This window comes from Azolla caroliniana, unplaced genomic scaffold (assembly GCF_043228905.1).
Source record: "Azolla caroliniana isolate FFs.n. ecotype wild unplaced genomic scaffold, voAzoCaro1.0.p SCAF_7, whole genome shotgun sequence".
Classification (NCBI taxonomy): Eukaryota; Viridiplantae; Streptophyta; class Polypodiopsida; order Salviniales; family Salviniaceae; genus Azolla; species Azolla caroliniana.
Genome location: NW_028230442.1, coordinates 1,465,226 through 1,474,082, shown reverse-complemented (window position 1 = coordinate 1,474,082; position 8,857 = coordinate 1,465,226). Strand labels below are relative to the sequence as shown.

Sequence of the window (8,857 nt, the reverse complement as noted above, 5' to 3'; positions counted from 1 at the left end):
TTACACAACATACTCTTATATTGGCTTTCAAGAGCGTGTTATTCCCTTAGCAATGATTCCTTTTCGAAAAAGATTAGGCACAAACATCCAATCAATAATGTCCTCCTGGTGGAGCATGTTCTTCATGAGATAAGAGAGAACAACTCATATGATTTGGATGAGATATTCTAAGGTTTTGCATCAACATGTTTGGGACCATTGCTTAAATAAATATATGTATATATGTACAATTGATGAGAAAGTCTTGATCCATCATGTGATTTTGACATATGTTCTTTAAACGTTTCCCATGACCACATTTTCCAACCCACTATTATGCTAACTTTTTAAAACTATGCTTGAACATATGTATATATATATTTGACAACAAATTAGAGGAAACATGCCAAGATCATGCATAATGCCTTCATTATCCACCATGATGCTTCCGGGTACCAGTAGATCGAAGCCGACGATGATGTTGAGAAATTAAAGCTATAAACCTTTGATCCATCTGGCTTAAATAACCCAAAATGGTTTTCTGACTTTGCACCTGTTTTCAGATTTTCATTAAAGAGTGCAAAAAGATACACATCTATTGTTGTATTGGGTCGTAGGGGTGTCCCCGGGTTCGATAACAAGTGCTTAAACAAGTTGTTGTGGTAGATTTGAGCATTCTCGGGATTTGCTCCAATCTCATTACTATCACCACCAGATGGCCACCCAGTTTCTGCCACTAAAATAGATAAGTTTCGATACCCAAGAGCCGCGATTGCGGAATGTACAGCATCCAACATTGCATCGAACATGTTATAGTATCGGATCCCGGTGTTGTCATCAACCACACCTGGGTTACTCTCAAAAAGCACATACTGCAACGAGACCGTGTTCGAATTTTCCTTGTAAGCAAAAAACGGATATGCATTAATCATGAAAGGGGATCCAATTTCCGAAAGGAATTCCAGGATGGGTCTTATGTAAGTTTCAGTAATGGCTGGATTGAAGGCTCCAGTTGATGGTGGATATGAAGCAGAGAGCACAGCAAATGAATGAGTGGTCGATACCATGATCTTCTTGTGCAAACCATGAGTACCCAAAACCGAGTAAATATTCTTCATCGCGGGGAGCACGTAAGGAGTCAATGCTGTATCAGCACCACCATATATTTCATTTCCCACTACAATACCAATAATGTTGGTGATTGGATGATAAGCCAAGATGTGCTCTTCAACCCATGATTTCGTGGTTTCAAGGCTTGTGAGGTTTGCAAGGATCTCATTTGGCACACCAACTTGGAAAGAGATGTCGGTATTCCGGAAAGTCTTGAGCACCAATGGATCTGTATCGTAGAGTTTTGCTCGATTCATTGGGATCGATTGAATCAATGATACAACTTCTGCAGGTGCTAGGAGGTCATTTGCTACTTTACCATAGTTGATGCCAAAGTGGGCACAAAAACCACAGCCTATACAAGTGATCAATATGAGTTAGAGATATATTAAAGTTTTCCATATACGCATTGATTATGACATTCTTTGACCTTAAAAACAGGCATGGCTGTTAATTTAAATATCACATTCATGTGGGGCTCCATATATCTAGCTAGTGTTGGGTTTAGGGGTTCCTCCCTACAGAAAGAAGTGCTCCTAACAAGCATCTAAAGTCTTACCCATAGGATCTCATAATGCTGAGCATTGTTACAAAACACGAGGGAAAGTGGGTTGCTTCCCACAACTTTCCTGTGGATCTTGCTCTCCATCCAGCCATATATCCCTCAAATTGAGCCCCATCAATTGGTCAATTAGTGTGGATGCATCCATACTACAGCTAATGGTGTCGAGCTGGTAAAATGGGATGAATAGGCACATAACAAATGATCAAGATGTAGAATACACTGATGTCATGCAACACATTGCCATCCAATTTGCAATCCGCTATCATGATGCTTTCGGTTCATGGCATGAAATCCCTAACAAAATGGGCATTGTGAATATTCCCGAATAGACAGAAGGGGGTTGGGTTGGGGGGAGATAAAAGATTTAGTGAGGGGGGAGAGTAATCAAATTACAGTTTCATGTGGGAGAGCAATTACTATGATCACAGACTAATGATAAGCAATCAGTTATAACGTTTAAAGAGAGGGAATGGATTAAGGATGGTCATCCTCACTAATCATCACTGGGCACAGACATAGGATAAATATGAAACCATACCAATGCCCCATGGCCACAAATATAGCCTTGTATTATACATCAGAAGTCGCGTAGATTGTCAATTCAAAATACAAAAGCTTTGCCACACCAACAAAGTCTTTATAGCGTTTTTGAGATGCTTGAAGGGAATAGTCAGTCTTTTGTATATAGCTACCTAGGCTCCCAAGTCACCATGAGTTACCATGTGCCCAGTCCTTTCCACGCACATGCGACTCTTAAATCCATTAAGATTAGCCTTTAAAATTAGTCCCTGAGGCTATGCCCGTAACAACAATCTATGGTTGAAATCAGCATATATTGTTGAGGCAGAAAATACTACTACTTTAAGAAATACAACTACATCATTTTGAATTGGTTCAACACAAGCAGGCCACACTACACAACCCTGTTAGTATTTATATTCTAACTGTGTCATTATTTTCAGATTGAGGCCAAATTTGGACAAATAATAGAGGACAATAAGAGCTTCAACATTGCTGACGGTGTCACAAAGGTATCAATTGGTAGCAGGATCATTTGGTTGCCAAAATGAAACAAAGGTTTGAAAAAGAGATAGATTACTCAAATGGCTTCCAGTTTGATGAGGAGGCCGAGATCAAATTCATGCATCTAAAAGTCTATTTGACATCTCCAATGTCAGGGACAAATTTGTGTTGTTTTCAAATGCAAATGTTTTGATGTATATATAAAATTTTCAGGCCATTTGTCTACAAATCACTCACACGGAAGGGATTCATATATTAGAGAGAGAGAGTGAGTGAGTGAGATTGTGTGTAGAATTTAAGACGAGAGATAGGTAGTCTTTGACAGTACCCAAACCTAGTTACACCGTTCATATGTTAGAATACCCATGTATTAGACAAAGTGAAAGTAGAATAGAGAAAATAGGCAAGTAACCCTTTCTAAAGCCATCCAAATTGTGTCTGACTAATAGGTAATGGGCCTATCCTACCTTAACTTAACACCGTTATATAACTTTGTCCATGCAATAGCCATGAATATCAATTGTGGCAGACTAAAATGTCGTCGAGTACCTAATGGACCTACCCTAGGGGTTAATTAATTCCCTGATCATATAGTTAAAGGTCTTATCATATAAAATTTAAAGCGACGACGGTGACTGTTACTTGATGAGATGATGTAAAAGTTTAGTGAAATTTAAACTGCGGTGGCCACTGGTTCAATGAAACTACGCCTTACCACTAGGAAATAGGTGCCATTGAAAGGGAAAACGAACTGTTTTGGTCAAGGCCGAACAGGCAGTTGGAATGGAGATAATAGGGTGTAGTAGACTGGCTGAAATACTCGATTTAGACTTGTTTTATAGCGACTGTGTAGTTATTCCATGTGTAAGAGCACATCGGGGTATGTAAAATCCATTTAGTTACAACACTTAGTTACAACATGATGATTCTGTTGATGATAATGTGAAGCGAAGCAAATGTTTGTGAGAAATGATGGGAATTGAAGAATTCATACCTGAGAAAGCTTCTGCAATGAGAAGTAGGAGCCATGGTATGAGAGACGGTACCATCATGCCGTAGCGATAAGAATTTGAAGGTTCAAGAGAACAAGATAATGGTGATGGCGATGGCGATGGGGAGGCCAGCAACCATGTCTCCGCAACATTTCTCTGCGAGTATTAGCATGAAAACACTGATAATTGTCTCTCTGGTTTTAGGAAGGAATAGGACATTGGGGGGAATTCATGAGGAGAAGATCTCATATTTTGGGATTGAATGAAAACAATCAAATTATGGGATGGATGGGGCGAAGCTTTTGTTTTGATTCTTGGGTACTCCGCAGGCAAAAAGAGAAATGCTCCCAAAGCGATGCTCTCTCTCTGTCTGTCTGTCTGTCAAGAAACACAGAAAGCAAAAAAGAGGAGGAGGAGAGGAAGTACTGAATTCATGGTATGTATGTTATGTATTAGTAAAGGGAATCTTTATTGTGTGGGAGTGGTAGGAATCGAACCCATGACCTCCACAAAGACAAAGGGAAGGGGGCCCAAGTATACTTTTTAAAAAAAAAAGAAGAAGAAGAAGATATCCTGTCATTAGTATAGTCATTTTACAAGATTCAAAGTTCTATGTAATTGGGGGGGGAAACAACCATTTCGGAGGTTGATAATGCCAATAAGGAGTACCACAGTTGGCTGTCATGAATGGAGAAGGTTTCCATATAGTGATAAACTCATGCCGTTGAGCAATCTTAGCATCAGAGTCACCAATAATACCATCCCATTGTCCCTTCAAAGTATGCACTATGTCTAACCAAATATTTGAGACCAATTCGGCCGGTGGTGTTTTCAGTTGTTGGAAAATAAGAGAGCACCTAGTCTTCCAAATATGATATATAGTGGTACTACTCAATATCTCCCATACTGGTTGGACTTCCTTTCGTATTCCTGTAAACTGTAGTGACAACAATGGTACTTTATGTACTCTTCCAAAATTAGTGCAAAATCCATGGTCCATTGATTCGTTATCATAATGAAATACATCACGGACAAGAGATGTCCAAACCACCATACCCCAAGTGAAAACCAACGGGGAGAAATAATTAGCAAAAATTCTAAGGAGACGTTGCCATATCAATTGAGACTCAATACATTCCCATAAGCAATGTTTTTGAGTTTCCATTTGTAAACGACATCGTGCACAAGTAGACTCTACTCCCATCCTATGCAGCCATGTGCCAACTGGCAAGGCTCGATGTACAAGCAACCACTGTACATGCAATATTTGGTGTGGCTGTTTTCTAGCCCATAACACTACCCAAATATTTGCCAGGAATTGGGGAGTAATACCTTGTTGATTCCAAAATTGAAAAGCAGCCGGTGTCACATCTCGTATATCTGAAAGCACATGTCTTCCTAACTGTACAGAATATTGGAAAAAATTAAATTTGTTACCCGTAAAAGGGTCTGTCCACTGATAATCCATTGGGTCCCATTCTAATCTGAAAACCGGTATTTTAGCCAACACCCACAACTTCCAATGTGCCTTTATTTCCCCAATCATTGGGTCAATGTACCATTTCCGGTCAGCATATCCGATGATTCTTATCTTGTGGGCCCAAGTATACTTATGTATTTAGTGTATAAATGCTGTATATGTATGTATGTATGTCTGTCTGTATGTATGTATGTATGTATGTATGTATGTATGTATGTATGTATGGATGGATGTGTATGTATGTATGTGTATGTGTGTATGTATGTATGTGTATGTATGTGTATGTATGTGTATGTATGTATGTGTATGTGTGTATGTATGTGTATATGTATGTGTGTATGTGTGTATGTGTGTATGTATGTATGTATAGTTCTCAAGAATCTAGCTCATGACCTCTCTCTCTCTCTCTCTCTCTCTCTCTCTCTCAATTCATCTCGATGAGGCCTTCAAAACACATGCGGCAAATCGCTCCACTCATGAAAGAAAGTTTCGAAGACCGCGTCCATGTTAAGGGCTAGAGTAGAACCTTATTAGTATTTATTGTATTTTCGTATGCTATTAGAGTATTTTCATAACCGCCTTTCGAATGGGTGTGATTGTTCACCTAGCAGTTGTTTTACAAGTGTCTCTAGGCAAGATAGAAAGATCCATTGTAATGATAACTGAGATCGTGTTTCTTTGATCTCTGCATTATTGAAACAGTTTGTCATCATCTTTGTTCCGTGTTCTATGTTCATTGCTCTGTAATCCATTGTCTACATAGTCACTTATTCGGCAATGGGTGAAAAACCCTAGTGGATAACAATCCATAACACATTCTCTCTATCGTGATTGCATCTCCCTACCCCCATGAGTTTTGGCTCTCAAAGAGCCTTAACACTTCTTTTAACTCGGTCACACAAGTTAGGTGGTTGAGGCAATCATCACCCAAACATGAAGATATGCAAGCTATGTAATGAAAACCTGGTGGATGATGAATGTCACTTACTTATCTCATGCTCAATGTATAAGGTAATTCATGAGAAATATGATGACTTGTTAGACGAGCATGATAATGCAAGTATCATACTCAAATTTCAACCAAGAAGGGTGAGCACATATATGCATGCATTATTTTCACATCGAGTGTTTTTACTTCAGAGTAGTAACCCCCCTTCTTAGGAAGGAGTGACATAGAAGATGATATGTTGATTTAGTCTCATGGTCAAATTTGGCCTCATCAAAACGATAAAATATTTATTCTGTCCTAACTTCTTCCTTTGAGTCGAGAACCCAAACTTCAAGCAGTCACTCGTCCTTCTGTCCCATGAACCATCATTACATGGTGGACCCTTCTTCTCTGTAAGCCCCTTCCTTGATCTAATGCATATGTGTTGGTTGTGCTCTTTAAGCCCACTCAGAATGAGTTTTAGGAATATGATCGGAACATGTATTTTCTTTTATGGTTGTTTTCTTCTTCTTCTTCTTTTTCCTAGAAAATATCCTTTCATTAGTTATAAACAATTATTAGAAGAAAGTTGACCTACCGTCAAGCTACCATTGGTATGTTGCATTCTTCCTTAGGTCCCCTCCCTCAAGGATAAATAGTATCAACACTCCATCACTCCATAACCAAGTTATTTGATTGGTGTTGGGAACAACCATACCGGTGGTGCTAACCACCATTTAGGTCTTGCATTTTGTAATGTGAGAAAAGGGGCATTCTTCCAATATGCAATAAATTCAAGGCGTTGCAACACTGCAACATGTGTGTCACCTTTAATTTCCTCATACCGCCCTTTCAAGGCATGCACCATTTGCATCCAGACATTCTGTACACTTTCCATTGGATGAACAGTAGTATTACCAAACACCTTAGAACACCTAACAACCCAAATAAACCACATTGTGGTGGTGCATAGCAACTCCCATACTTCTTGCATTGTCTTTAACATATAAGGAGCTTCCATATGACTTCGTTGCACCACCGTTATCCTCCCTCTTTGAATTCTAATAATCGTGTCATTTGGACATGCCTCATATGGCCACATCATTTGTGCCATTGTGGCATACCCCACGAAAAACTGCCATCCCTAAACATAAAGGCTAGAATTCGAAACACTCGTCTCCAAACTTGATGTGTGGCATGACATATGGTTGTTTTCTTTTGAATCGAGAAAACAACTTCATGTAGACATGTTCTCCTCATTCATTGTAGGGCTTTAGACTAGATTGGGAGAGATCTAAATAAAGGAATCATGCTTCACACATTGTATTACCATTGTCTTCTTCAAGCATGTAAAATCGCACTATCCCAATACATGCTAGAGCTTTCATATGATCGAGCTCACATTCTTTTTAATGCAAGAATGAGTGTTTGCTCATCAACTATTTTGCACCCAACATGTTTGTGGGCTAAAACATTCTTGCTACAAATGCTCTACCACTAAGCACATTCCAAGCTTGTGTTCTTCACATGTTCAACATAGACCTATCTATGCATACATTTCTCTTTTGGTGATGATGTTCGCGCTCAATTTGCAAGGCTTATTAGCAAATTTCTTGAAAATCTAGAGTCACTTATCAATGTGAATATGGTTCAGTATGGTCCCCTAGGTCATTTTTTTTCACCTCCAAGAATGACAATATAAAGTCGATCTTTATCTTTATTGTTGATGATATTTAACATGAATAGAATCAACCTCTATCTCATACACATTACTATTTATGGGGGGAAATCGAGAACTTTTGGGCACATATGCAAAAGCTTCAACATCTTCACTAGACCCTTTCTACATATACATCCCAAGAAACAATTCACAAAGTAGGTAGACATATGACAAAGTTTGGCCCTCCACTGACATTGTTTTACATTAAAACGTCCTACTTATCATCAGAGTCTCCGACATCCGAACATCTCCTATAGAATGGGTTTATTAACATTCATTATTCAGTCGAAGATAATGGGATGTTTGGGAATATTTTGGTTGCACGTACAACCACTAAAGATATAATAGCATTATGAAAGAATGATGCCAAAGGTTTCATATTCATTGTTGCACATACATCCAATTTTCAGGGAATTTTTCTTTATTAATAGGTCTAGTTTCCTTGTCATTCATGATATATATAATACCATGAATCTATTACATTTTAGCAAAACATTTTTTAAATTATGTTGGAATTTTTAACCATGAAGCTCCTACATTTGACTCGTGCCATTAGTGAAGGTCACCTTTTTCCGAAAATTGGTCCCTAGCTAGTGGATTCATTGGGATTTCATTCGATTTAATGATATTGTGATGTTTGAGAGTATATTGGAGCAAATTCCCCTTAAAGATTTTCATGGCATCATGAAGGATAAAGAAGAAAGATTTGTAATTCCAAGGTCCCTTTCACAAGACGATGGATGAAGAGGAGAAAAGCGTGTTTGCCTGATAAAACTCCCGCAACACAAAAGACTCGTTCATGCCATGCAACAAGAGAAATAACGTTCTCATCCTTTTCTACATTTGATCCCAACGTTGAGAATGTGGTTTTCCTCGAAAGTGAGGAATTTGTCTAAAAACTTGGAATACCGAAGAAAATAATGTATACGAAGCTTGCAAATTTCATCGATGTATTTGATTGGTTTATGCTCTTAAAAATCCTCAATATGCGTGAATAAAATCTAATTTTCATTGAAATTTGTTGAATTTACAAAGCATGTGTGGGACAATGTTTTTAAAC

At 38.4% G+C, this 8,857-nt stretch overlaps 1 protein-coding gene across 2 annotated transcripts; it reads right to left on the bottom strand.

Moving 5' to 3' along the window:
- LOC147861462 (glucan endo-1,3-beta-glucosidase 14-like) lies at positions 1 to 3,888 on the bottom strand. 2 transcript variants are annotated; one of them, XM_087322690.1, is made up of 2 exons: positions 3,672 to 3,888; positions 1 to 1,444 (listed from the first exon to the last, which is right to left on the bottom strand). In XM_087322690.1, the coding sequence occupies exons 1-2, from the start codon at positions 3,727 to 3,729 to the stop codon at positions 372 to 374; spliced, it is 1,131 nt and encodes a 376-aa protein (XP_087178816.1). In that variant the 5' UTR covers positions 3,730 to 3,888; the 3' UTR covers positions 1 to 371. The 2 variants fall into 2 exon arrangements, with proteins under 2 accessions (XP_087178816.1, XP_087178815.1); XM_087322689.1 differs by having other exon boundaries at positions 1 to 1,452; positions 3,677 to 3,888.
- Positions 3,889 to 8,857: the final 4,969 nt, after the last annotated feature.

Bases quoted from the DNA above. Each gene is read 5' to 3' on its own strand.
- LOC147861462 (XM_087322689.1), bottom strand. From the start codon at position 3,729: ATGATGGTACCGTCTCTCATACCATGGCTCCTACTTCTCATTGCAGAA. The intron at 1,453-3,676 runs CTCAGGTATGAA...CATATTGATCAC, and splicing joins CTTCTCATTGCAGAAGCTTT to TTGTATAGGCTGTGGTTTTT.